The sequence below is a fragment of the Hesperophylax consimilis genome, chromosome 12 (assembly GCF_061612785.1).
Source record: "Hesperophylax consimilis isolate HC1 chromosome 12, BYU_Hcon_1.0, whole genome shotgun sequence".
Taxonomy (NCBI): Eukaryota; Metazoa; Arthropoda; class Insecta; order Trichoptera; family Limnephilidae; genus Hesperophylax; species Hesperophylax consimilis.
In genome coordinates, this window is record NC_142847.1 from 29,378,694 (window position 1) to 29,392,468 (window position 13,775).

At 32.7% G+C, this 13,775-nt stretch overlaps 1 protein-coding gene across 1 annotated transcript in view; it reads right to left on the reverse strand.

Moving 5' to 3' along the window:
- Nost (Nostrin) overlaps positions 1–13,775 on the reverse strand; it is a 110,415-nt gene that overhangs the window by 20,908 nt on the left and 75,732 nt on the right. Inside the window, exons 4-7 of the mRNA XM_089637832.1 lie at positions 7,542–7,682; positions 4,764–4,845; positions 2,700–2,818; positions 788–913 (exon numbers count right to left, since the gene is read on the reverse strand). Coding sequence (XP_089493958.1) covers positions 788–913; positions 2,700–2,818; positions 4,764–4,845; positions 7,542–7,682 — 468 coding nt within the window. The remainder of the gene's footprint in view (positions 1–787; positions 914–2,699; positions 2,819–4,763; positions 4,846–7,541; positions 7,683–13,775) is intronic.

Here is a 13,775-nt window from a genome sequence, read left to right on the forward strand (position 1 = left end):
CTTCGTTAAATCAACACTCTTTGTCTGTTTTATCTCCAAATCTTTTTGAATACATTCAACAAACAGAAGCGAAGATCTATCCCAGTGATTCCCAAAGTGCTCCTTTTTTGCCGGACCAAGATGTCAAAAATGAAAAAAATTTAAATTATTATTTATTTCGTTAATTTATAAGCACTCGCGTGATACCATACCATCTGATCTGTTCTTCAAAGCCTCTCTGTGATGCTCAGTGCGGTTATATATTTATGATGTATATTTTCAAAGCACTATTATAAATATTTTTCGGAAAAACCTTTACAACTAAATATCCAAATAAAACCGCTGGCTCATCCCGTCCCTGTATTTGAGACCTTTGACTTGGGGATTACTTCCCCGTGTAAGCCATTTCAGCGCCAAGGATTTTAAACCATAAAAATAAGGGAATATAAATTTGGAAGATACTCTTAGTATCGCCTTGGTGAAAGACCACCATTCAGAAACGATACGTCGCTTGATATGGCTTTAGCCATGTTTTGATGAACAGATCTGATTTGTCATGTACTTCCCCATGGCCCTCTTTCCTGTCTCCTTCCTCTCCCCCCTACCTTCAGCCTCACAACATTCCCCAATTGGGGATGCCATATTCTCACTGGAGCGGTTGGGACTTTTGAGGATCTTTTCCTCTGCTGAAAAATAAGTTAAGCCTCACCGACGATTTAACACATCAATCTTATCCGAAATTTTTCTCTTAGAAAATAATTACTTTCAGGATTGTGATCTTTAGGGATGCTGTGTGGAGGGAACTTACCTCGCTCTTTCTGCCCGTACACATGCCATGTAATACTCCACATCCCCTTTGATGGCAGACTCATCAGACTTGGTTTTCTTCCTCTTGAGGTCAGCCTCCTGGCTCGGAGTGCCTCCCTTGGCGACACTGTAATCATGAAATTTATTTTCTCTTGTCTATGAATCTTGTTAAATAATAACGCCTTCTTCACAACAAAATACTACAACTTTATTAATAACATAAACTTTTATAATCGGGAACGAATGTGTAGAACGGCCTGCAGGCCAAAATCTATCTGTTGCTAAATACCAACTGCTGACCCACTCTGTTCCTATCCCTCTGTTCTGAACATGGACCGGCAAACCTATACATTAAGAAATCTCATAAATAAATCTATAAACTCTATGAGTTAGCTCTATAGCCATCTATGCTTCGTAACTCGAACTAACACATCTTCATCGCTTGCCCCATCATTTTTACGCTTTAAAAAAAATGTATAAGCGTTCATTACATAAATTTGTAACATAAAAAAATGTTTTTGTGGAACGCATTGATGAAACATATTTGTTCAAATCTAAATAAAATAATGAAAGATTTCTCGGAATTTTCAGACAAGATTGAAAAAGGCTTGTTTTATATTTATTCCAATTCCGTTTGGCAAGTTGTAAATAATTCCCTTTTCACAGTCTTTGTACTGAACCTCGTACGAAGCTCTTATAAATAGAAAGTGAATGAATTTAAAATCAATACCTGCTATGTGACAAGTAAATTTATCAGGACTGTTATATTTTCATCAATAGCTACGTTTATACTAAGCCACACAACGCTCCCAACTAATAAATAAATAAAAAAGCAGTGAAAACGGTAACATAAAGTGTATAAATCAATTATTGTCATTATAATAGTGCATTCGAGCCTTCTCTTCAAAGGATCAGCCCTTTTGACTGCAGCACATTATTAATAAAAAATATTCAGCAATTACTTGCGCATTTATAAAAAAGCAAAACTAATAAACTATTGGTCACAGATCATTTCATACATTCCCTCAACCCTTTGCCGCAAACGCATGCACTCACTTAAAAACAAGCCAAAGCTTCTCCCCTTCACGATGTTCACGTAAGCTTGCGGCGAGTATCTTCAAAATAAAATTTGATGGGAAAATCGAATTCACGGTATTATAGTCTCAATTGATTTCATACATTTTATATCTTGATTTGACTGATAATTTAACTATTTTTATGCAGGTTGGAGAACAGAGAAAGATTAGTTTTGCTAATTTTTCAAGAATCTCTTAAAATTATATACTTTGACGAATGAATACAGGGTTGTTGATAAACATTACGTATATTTTATTTTTGTACCTCAGTAGTTGAGGGGTAAACCCCACGACTAGCAAGCGGTTTTTGCAGGTTCGACGAACGCCACAAGTTTTATTATAATAGATTTCTATTATTTCATGATTCAGTAATTTAAAATAATATATAGTATAATTGCAGCAAGTTTCAGAGTAGAAAATACTCACAGTATCGCCCTGATAGTAGGACCCACATTCAGAATTGAAACGTTACCAAATTGTGGATGCCATATTCTCAAAAGCTCCAGATGTTTAGGAGCAGTTGAGACTAAAAAAAAATTTAAAAAAGAATACGTATTCCGAAACCGTGATAATGTATTCGAAATATGCTAAAATTTTAACAGGAAACCTGTTTATTCATAAGGCCTGTAACCCCATTTTTAAGTTTAAAAAAAAAAAGAATTACCAATAATTTGAAGAGATTCTAAATAAATTTAGCAATACTCATGGGGTGGCTTAGAACATGTACGGGAGCAGCCAATGACAATACGCACGAAAGACCAAACATCAATTAATTTCAATGAGCATCTGATAAAGGAATTAAATTAGCGTTGTTCTGTATTAATTTATTTGACCTACACCAAGTCCTGCAGACGTTCATTGAGGCGGGCCGCGGCGTGGGAACTCTTCTTGCATCTGGATTCACAGTCTCGCAGTTCGTTTAATCTTCGAACTGCCCTGCCTACATCACTTTCCACCTGAAAATAAAATGAGCCTGTTACAAAAATACAGTGAGAATGGGGTGTTGCTAAGAATTTGAACAATTTATCAAAGTTTTGAGTGAATTTTCATATGCTGCTAAGTTATAGAACTAGAATGATCATGTTCTGTTATTATATCTATAAGAGCCAGTTGCTTCACGGACCCCAAATAATAACAGAACTTGATTAGAACTTTCTTAAAACTTGAACTTGAAAGGATGGGTTGCTTCAACAATTCATCGAATTTTAACTTTTTTTTCAAGTTCTGTGAAAATCCTATTCAAGTTCTGTTATTATTTCACTATGGGTCAGTTGCTACACAGAACTTGAATATTACTTTAACAGAACTTGAAATTATTATTTTTTTTTACTTTATTTATTTTCATTTCTTTACATACATTATACATATAAATAGATAGTAAATAATAACATAATATATAATACAAAATTGTATACACAGGAAATGAAAACCCATTAAGACACTGCCTGAGTGTGGGTAGTATAAAACGATTACTATATTTCAAGAACCTAAGTAAATGTTCAAGTTCTTCTATTATTTCAGTTCTGTGAAGCAACTGACGTAGAATGATGTATGTAAATTATATATTTATACATTTTTTTTAAAGAGAGACAAACATTCCCGGGTTACGAATAACCTTATAATATTTTAAAATCTCCTTCTACCACCACAGTAAGCGGAAAATGTTGTTTGTGTTGTGATGGAGAACTTCGCCAGCCGAGGAATTAACACACTGCGCCTGGCTGGGACCCAAACGCGATGCAAACTCAGCCACTGACCGGTGTAATAAGATAACTTGAAAAGAATTTGAAAATTAACTTTTAAATTTGATAAATTGATCCAACCCGACCCTAGTTTTGTTTGCTTAAATAAAACAGTATTATACAGGGTTTTCCAATAAGAGGTGTTATTTTGATATTCAATCGTAGAAGATCAATGGTTTCGTTGCTTGTGTGGCACGTAGCGCCGTTTTGTTGAAAGTAAACGTTGTCCAGATCAATACCATCCAATTCCGGCCATAAAAAATCATTAATCATCTCTCGATAGCGCAATCCATTCACCGTAACTGTTGCTCCAGCCTCATTTTCGAAAAAGTAAGGTCCAATGACACCGCCGGACCATAAACCACACCAAACAGTCACACGTTGAAGATAGAGAGGCTTTTCAACAATAATAATCATTAGGTGGAAATGGGCCTCATCACTCAAGATGATTTGCATTTGATTCACTCAAGTGAATTTTAATAATTTCAATGCGTTGTTGAAGCGTGTATCGTTCCATTTTTTACTAATGTATTATTATGTCAAAAAATGACAGCTTTAAAAGTTACATCTACCGAAATAGCGGGCTATTCAAAATATCACCTCTTATTGGAAAACCCTGTATAGGAGAATAAATAAAATCAATAACATCGATGTTGTTAAAGTTACTATTTCTACATTAACTCCAAACAGGAAGCCCCGAGGAAAACAATTTCTCGCAGAACCGTGTGGAGGGTATTTTAAGTGAAAGAAGGAAAGGAAGTTAAGTAAAAGGTATGAGTATAATATATGTAGGAATCTTGTGATCAGTGTTTCCAGAAGTGACGTTCGAATCCATTCCTTCCACTGCGGTTCAAGGCGATGGGTACGCATCTAGTGGACCGACGCATCCGCCACCACGACAAACCTCACCCTGCGATCCTGTGCCGTGTGCACCCCTAATAAGTCACCAAACATGGGGGTGACCTTAGATAGCCCATACCCGCTTAAATTACATATTAGCTGGTAAAATCGTTCGATTCCAATATATTGGCATCAAATAATACAATGCTACCATCCCTCCATATACTATTTTAAAATCTATATAATTACATCAAATTTTTCTCATGAAGTCATTAGATAAACCTTAAACTGGACTAGACTGGCAATTGATTATATTTACCCCTTTCCGCACAGTATCTCTCGAAGACACAAGTCTTTGAAGCGGTCTGATGATCTCTTCAACCAGTCTATTAGAGAATTGCCTGTAATTTATAAAATGTCAATATTAATATTATATTATTAAGATACAAATATAACGAATTGATGTCACAGTATTTTTAAATTGGACATTTTCACCACGTACATCGCGTTTTTGTTATTTTTGACTGTTTTGTATCATAGTTACGTATTGTAGGATGTCGGAAGGTTGTATTTCTTAACGTTAAAATTTATTAATCTTCTTATTTAGACACCGAAATACGACTGTCGTTCTAAATTATATTTTTAATTAACTATTTCGATCAAAATGATGTGTTTTCTTTGCCACATCCCATTTCTACATGAAATGAAGTCTGATGTTGTATTTAATTTTTGGAAACATTAGATTTATTTTGTGATGTCAGCTTGCATATGATATTTTTGGAAAATATGTAGAAAATATGTAATATTTAACATTTCCTGACATTATGACCCTCAATTAGAATTCCGGGCAATGAGGAGTATATATTATGGCAATAAAAGTCCCAGAATTTTTGCTCTAAAAAAAACCGACTTCTAGTAATCCGGTAAAACTTATAAATAAAAAGTAAGAATAACGGAACGGAAAGTATTGAAAACACATTCGAGGATCCCACCACTTACCCGCCCCGGTATAGGTAACTTATGGTTACCCCTTCAGGGCTCTTGCAAGGACATTAGTATTGAAAACAGTAAAAAAATATAAACTTTTACGACAATGCCCATTTAAAATATTCGCACAAATTGAAAAAAGTCTCCCGAGATAAAATAAATGCTGCCGACGAGAATTGAACCGCAACCTTCGGGTTGCCGGACAGCTGCTCTACCAATTTTTCAATTTCAATTTGTTATCCTTTGTGCTATGTAAAACCATGTCTTCTAAACATTAGTTTATCATGAAAATAACACTTGAGGTTTTACTTTCATAAGTTGTGACGTGTTTCTTTAATTATTTTGTACATTTCAAAAGAGTGCTTTAAATAAAATTAATTGTTTTCAGAGAATATATAAACCAACGAACTTAAAAAATTAACACAACTAGATAATATGATTAATTAAGTTTTAATTTCTACCTGTCTACAAATATGATAAGTGTTACTAGTTGATTCGCTAAAAATTGCCTAAAATGATATCCATGTTAATTCTATTAAGTTTTACGGCACATTATCATATATTTTTTATTGAATTTATCATATCAAATTGCTTTATAATTATCATTACCCGTACAAGACATATTTCTTCAAATGATCTTTGTTATGTAAGATATTCACACGTTTTTATTTAATGTTACATATATTTTTAAAGAACAAAACATTATATTTTCCATCTAAAAATAAAATTTTGCACAATGCACCATCAATCATAATTATCTCTGACGCCTGTGAAGTAATTTGACGGTGGGCAATTTATCAATAATTATCATCATTGTTTTGGCAGGTATAAAAATAGTGGAAATTGCATGTTTCCTGTATAGAAAACCTTAATACGACCACCTTAACTTTATTGCATTAAATTTTAATTAATACAAGCAACAAACCACATTTCTTATTTTACGTTCCTATGTGAATACAAATAAATAAAACAAATATCTAATTGTTCTAGCGTCAAAAAATTTTAATTATTTTTCTGTCTTGAATTCTCAGGTCGACGAAAATATTTTAGAAAAAACTTTTCACAATCAATATATTTAATTATAACCTTTGAAATAAGTTAAAGAAAAGGTTGTTCCTGAATATTCATTTAGACTTTAAAAAGTCATTAGGTATAAAAATAGAATATGTTGATCTATCTAAGTTACAACAACTTTCATTAGAATTTTGTGATCATTTAAAAATTAAGATGCCAAAAATATGGTTAAAATTTGTTGAAATATGATATTCTTAATTCTGAATTTGAAATAAAGGTCCCAATTGTCGTGTGATTAGGACGCCTGTCCCGGTAAGACAAGAGATGCTGCGTTCGATTCCTAGTTGTGACCGTTATCTTTTTTTTTTATTTTCGGTGTCTTGTTCTGTTTCATCTTTCGTTTAGATTTATTAGTTTTATCTTCTAATTCAATGAAAATATTAAAGCTCAAAACGGAATTTCCAACATGAAATATAGTTTTTTTAAATATCCATTTAACTGTAGAATTATAGCACAAAACAGCATTGGACGAGTTGTTTCACAGAATTTGAACAAATTAACAAATTTCAAAGTTTATTTTTAAGTTCTGTGAAGGTTCTATTCAAGTTCTGTTTTATAAACAGTTTTTTTAAACAGCTGGCCAATAATGATATAAGAACAGAACTTGATTAGAACCTTCACAGATCGTGAAAATCAACATTGATGAATTATTCAAATTCTGTGAAACGACCCAAAATAATGTTTATTCCAACATTTCTAATGTTGGGCGCATAAACTTCTAAAGATTTTTCTCTGGTAAATGTTTCAATCCAGTGAATCATAATTCCAGACATTTTCTTTATTTCAATAGCATAAAACATATTCACTATCCGCGTCTCTGTGTTTATGCGCTTAATTCTTCTAAACTAAGAAACTCATTTTAATAGGATTTTCACTATCATTTAGAATATTTCTTCCGAAATGTTTATATTTATAATACATGCATATTATATTTATATAAATCACAGAAAAGTCTCCGAGCAACGCAAGGTGCACGTCAAGTAGTCGCCTATAATTTAGCAATAATGTATTTTAATTAAATAAAAATGAATATCACCTATGCATCTGCGCTCGGACCTCCATGTCGATAGCGGCCCTTCTGGAGGCCAGGGCTGCCCAACTGGTTCCCTTCGAGGCCCGCCTGGCTCGGGCGCCAACGCGCAGTACCCCACAGCAATATTGCCTCTCAATTTCGGCCCTGGAATCATATGAACACTTTGTTATTAATATATGCACATATTCATTCGACTACCATAATACGGACATGTGTCTAGTGTGGTAGTCGAAAAGCATGTAAAAAACCTGTATCCAAATATATTTTTATGAATAAAGAAAAAAAATATATAAATATATATAATTGGTAATACTAGTTGTAAATTAGTAATATAAGGCCCAGGTTTTGAACCAGGTCATTGGATTATAATCTCAGTATCACCCTGGTGAGAAGAATCCCTCACCACTAATCACAAAACATATCACTTTTATTGGAATAACTTTTGTAGGTTAGTGTACTATTAATCACTGAAAAAGAAGATACTACAATTTTTTTTTTTTAACTAGCTAAATCACTCATGTAGTTTGTCAGCAGGCACATTTTGACAACATTATATGTAAGTACACGGTACATTTTCAAATGATTTATGTATACAGGGTGTATCGGCAAGTACCCGACAAACTTTAACCAGCTATTCCTCAGCACATTTGGAGTAAAAAATGTTATGGGCGCTTTGCTGTCCGGTAACATTTTTTTTCCATTAAAAACCAAAAATAAATAAAAAATCCACACTCCGTCACTGTCATTTGCATTTTTTCTCGTGTTCAACAGCTGTTATTAGCAAGTGTGTCAAAAAGTGTCCTCGCTCTTTCTTACACACTAAATAATATTAGTTAAAAATGAGACGAATGGTGCCGTGCCATTTCGTTGTGATTGTAAAAGCGCGCCAACGTAGGTACGTACGTACATTATTCAACGAAACTCGAAAAAAATATTGCCAGACAGGTTTTCAAACTTTGACAAAGGATAAAACATTGGTGACATGTGGTGAAAATATGTATAATAAATTTTTTATTTTAAAAAAATGTTACCGGACAGCGAAGCGCCAATAACATTTTTTACTCCAAATGTGCTAAGGAATAGCTGGTCAAAGTTTGTCGGGTACGTTCCGATACTTTAACTTTAAATAACTTTAAATTATTTAAAGAAAGACAAACATTCCCGGGTTACGAATAACCTGACAATATTTGAAAATCTCCTACTACCACCACAGTAAGCGGAAAATGTTGCTTGTGTTGTGATGGAGGACTTAGCCAGCCGAGGAATTGAGCACACTACGCCTGGGTGGGACCCAAACGCGATGTCAACTCGGCCACCGACCGGTCTACAGATACACCCTGTATAACTAGCTGTACCCCGCCACGCACAGCAGTGGTTAAGTTTGTATGTGCAGATAGAGAAAACAGCGCGTTTTTCCTTTACGTCCCACAGATGGCGCTGTTTTAAAAATATATGTTTTTACCTACCACAGGTGACAACTATATAATATATATGTATAAAAAAACATGCGTATTCCAATGCAACGTTGTGTCAAAATTTCAAAGCAATTGGTGAAGAACTTTCGGAGATATCATTTTTTTTAAACAAACATTAACATTTTTTATTTATATAGATTAGATAATGATGAAGATAGATTAACACTTAATCTATGTGTTAAATTAATAGAACAGTATAAATATAATCCCATCAATAGTTTCATAGTCAAAGGTAGGTATATAAGATATTACAAAATTATAAGTAAAGATGCGAATTCTCATTAGCAGCATACAAGAGCTTCAGTAGGGCTTCAATATAATTCATCTGTTTATAATATCTAATAAATATTTAATAATGATTTTCTATTACATTGATGAGTATAACCTTCAAAAATTATTCCAATAAAATTGAATATTCACTTAGACCTCAATAAAAAGTTAACAGGTGTTCCATATCATTTAGAACCGGATACGTTTATCAGAGACACTATCTATGTTAGCAAAAAGTAAAAAAATATATAATAATTATATTTGTCAATTCTCAATTTTAAATAAGAGTACGATATCATTCAAAAAGTTAGCACCCCATATATGAAAAAAAAATGTTTTCAATAATATATTGTTTTAAAATAATACTGTATAGTTAATTCTGAATTTGGAATAAGAGATGAAATAACTGACGTAAGATAATTAGGTGCCAATGGCCGAGATGGTTGAGGCGTTGTACCGGTAAGTCAGAAACCCTGGGTTCGATTCCCAGTAGAGACTATTACCTTTTAATTTTTCCGTGTCGTGTTCCGTTTCCGATGGTAGGGGAGACCGGGGTCAGTTGGCGAAGGGGTAGGTTTCAGATAAAATTTCACTAGATTTGGGAACGATTTTGTACGGGGGGAATTTTAAAGTATCCAGAATTTCCCAGAATGTATATCAAAATTTTTCTAGATTAGCTTGATAATTTTGACTACAAAACATATATTTGAAAATTTTCTTAGATTTTATGCTTTTTTCCTTTTCCTTAAAAAGTTTTCCTTGAAATTTCCCTAAATCTTGGGAAATCAGCCGCTCAAATGTCCGGAAGTCTGGATGTCCTCGTGTGTTAATTCTGCGCATTATGCTTGACCAATCATCAGGTATAATAATCCTGACTTCCCAATCTGTATACAATATATTAGAGTCGGGTATAGCGAGGTACATTGACGCTTTTTTTGCAACATCACATGTCCCAGAATATAATTAATAAACTTAATTTTTTACTTCCCATTCTTTAAAGAATAGTGTATGGTTATAAGTACTCAATTTTAGATTTTCAATGGGCAAAGCCAATTTTATAAATGCATCATAATGGAATTTGGCTTTTGCATCAAAGTGCTCTCGAAATGGGTATATTGATTTGGGGGTAGGGAAGATTTACACACTTAGTAATTTATTATTATAGTGATTTTATTAGTGCTCTAATTTAATTGTAAACAATTATCTCAAAGAACTGGAAACGTAGGATTGTATTGTATGGGCCATAACATTCTACTTACATGACAACATAATCAATAAGATTAACATCAAATCAATATGAAAATGAATGATCTTTGTGTTCCTCCAGATGATGTTTTTACTCTGAAGAAACGGGATTTTCAATATGAAAAACTGAAATTTTACCCTCGACAAACACATTTGTCATGATAACTGATTTATGAAGCGTTTATAAGGAGGTTGGAAAGTTTCAAATCAATTCCACTTTCAAAATCCTTTGTCGAATATTGCAACACCGTTGAAGTTATCAAAAACGGTAAATTAAAGGTGTATTAATGTTCCCCTTGAATCAATAAACCCCACTCTCCCCTGTTCTGCATTACCGGCCCTTAAGTTTTTCGTGAGGTTTTAATAAACAGGACTTAATCAAGTGAATTTTTAATATTAAACCAGGTCAGGTTTAGGGATTTAAATGAGTTTATTGGCATCAATAAAATGTTATTTATTTTGAGTGGTTTTGGAAATTTGCCAAAAAACATCACACATCGATAGTAACTGTAGTATTTAAAGCTATTCTCTCGTTTGACAGGTATTAGAAATATTATATTTTATAGCGTGACGGTTTTATGTTTTAACTTCCCGGAAAATGAGGTAACTGCAGTAATAGATCAAAGAAAACGTTGGAATGCCATATGCCATTACGTTAAGGCGACATTAGACTCTGATAACGGGGATTTTCTCGACGCTTACATTTTCATTATTTCTGATGAACGTGTTATTAAAATCTCAATTTTTTCTACAGGGATCCCTACGGATGTAAGTTATTTATATATAATATTAATAAAAACAGGACCTTGCCATAAAAATATTTTATGTAAAACGGTTTGAAACTTAAAATTAGCGCTAAGTACCAGATTTAATTTTTTTAGACCGTGCTTTAGTAACTTCCCGAGGGATCCCTCTTGAAACATTTTAGATTTTAGTTATATGTTCATTATAAATAATAAAAATAAATCCCACAGAAAGACCTAGAATACTGTTTTACACGAGTTCATCACTTATCTCGTTAAGATTACAACTTTATTTTAGAGATTTGATAAGGCAAATTGAACCATGGGTCTTTCCAATACACTAGGGCCACGCATCGCATATTTTTGTGCACGGCTGCTTCAATTACGGCGTTAAGATTCTGACTGTATTTAAAAGAATACTTTTACGTTTTTTGTTTTACTGTTGGATACCAATACAGAACGATTGGATAATAACCAGTTCAAATACGCCTTTGTAATGTTTTATTTTAGCCATTCAGGTGGTTGATTTTTCTAGCAATTTTCCAATAAAAAACATATGCAATGCGTGTTGAGTAATTTTCTCATGACAGTGAAGGACTTTAATTAACTCATTAATTGTGCCATCCAAACTCCCATGTTCGATTGACGTTCTCCTAACACCTTAGGCAATTTTGGGACATGTGTTGCAATCCTCTTTTTGGTATTTAAATACTGTAAATACATAAAATAATTACTAAAAGTATTCAGAAGAACGTCAACAAAAAGAAATTTTTAAAATCTGTAATATTTGTAGCTGTATTTTCAAACTCTACTAAAAATGCTCTAGTCAAAATTAAAGAAAAAATTAGTACACTATTGACACACCTACACCACACTACAATGACGAAAACCCCAAATCTACTAAAAATCCCTAAACAAAATGCATCTTTTGGCCAGAAAAATTATAATTTACATGCAACAAAACTATGTAATACCCTTCCAAATGAAATTAGAAACACCATGAAGATAAAAAATGTTTAAAAACGAAATTAAAATAAGGCATTACTAAACATGAAGATGAAGAAATCATTAAAATTATGAAGTAACACCAAAATTTAAGATGTGTTGTTACACAGAATTTGGACAATTCATCAAATTTCTAAGTTGATTTTCAAGTTCTATGAAGGTTCTATTCAAGTTTTCTTATTATTTCAGGTTTTTTAAATAACTGGTCAACAATAATATAACATAACTTGAATAGAACCTTCACAGATCTTGAAAATCAAATTCGAAATATGATGAATTGTTCACTTTTTTTAAATAACCCATCCTTACACAGTCAACAAACATGAAAATTTTTAATTTATTTATTATGTTGTGGAAATCAACATACATGGTAGTTGAGGAAAACATGATGTAACACCCATACAAAAACCTACAGTCCGCCTCGAAACGGGAATATCTAGTGGGGAGGACTTGGAATAAACTACATTAATTTTTTTTTTTTAAATAGAATTTAATAAAAAGTTTAAAATATAAATACTTTTAGGTCTCCAAGCATAATTTTCATAACATTCAAAGTAAAAACTTGGCAAACAAAAATAGATGTTGCACCTCCCGTCTCGCAAAGCGCATTCGTAAGGCACATTCGTAAGAGTCCACAAATAATACACGTAAAGTTGGAATAGTGTATTTTTGTCGCGGAAGAGTAACGTGCATACACGTTATACGTTTCGTCACAACACGGTCAACACACACACGGTGAGGCGTGCCAAAACTACATACTATGGTTTTTTTATTCGTTTGTTGGCTACGTTACGAGTCGGCAAGTTAAAGCATTGTTGTAAATCATACAAGACTTGCAACCTGGCAACATTTGAACTTACTGTAGGCCAATTTATTATTAGAATAGATTTAAAATAGGAATAAATTTACATATCTGTTGTTTTAGGTCTGCATGTATGTGAATTTAAAATAATTGCATTTATAAAGAAACGGAAAATTATATTGTACTATCTACTTGCAAGTCGATAAAGAGTACTCATTTTTTAAATAAATTTTGATAACATCGGGACTCTTTTGTAAAATTCACAATTAACCGCTCAGGCTAATTTGTTCGCTTTTCGGAAAAACTCATATGGTCTCAAAGAAATCGCTGTATCTCTCTTACTTTCATGGTGAGAAATATGATCTTAACGGTGTTAGAAAGAAAAAACACCACGCTTTATATTCAAATCTAGAAGTTAACTATTGAAGAATTAAAATGTGCACCTTCTTTTGGTTTCATCAAAGGTTCCTACCGCAATTTGAGAAAAAATTTTGAAACTTTTTATATAATTTATATTTATATGAAACGTCAAAAAGTGAGGTGGCAGTAATGTTCATAATACATTTTTCTAACAAAATTTGTTTTTTTTTTGTTATCAGTATTTAGACTAAAAAAAACCAAAACCATTTCTAAAACTTTATATGTTTGCATTAAAAATGTTAATATTTCAAAGGTTATATGTTTATTTCGCTTATTT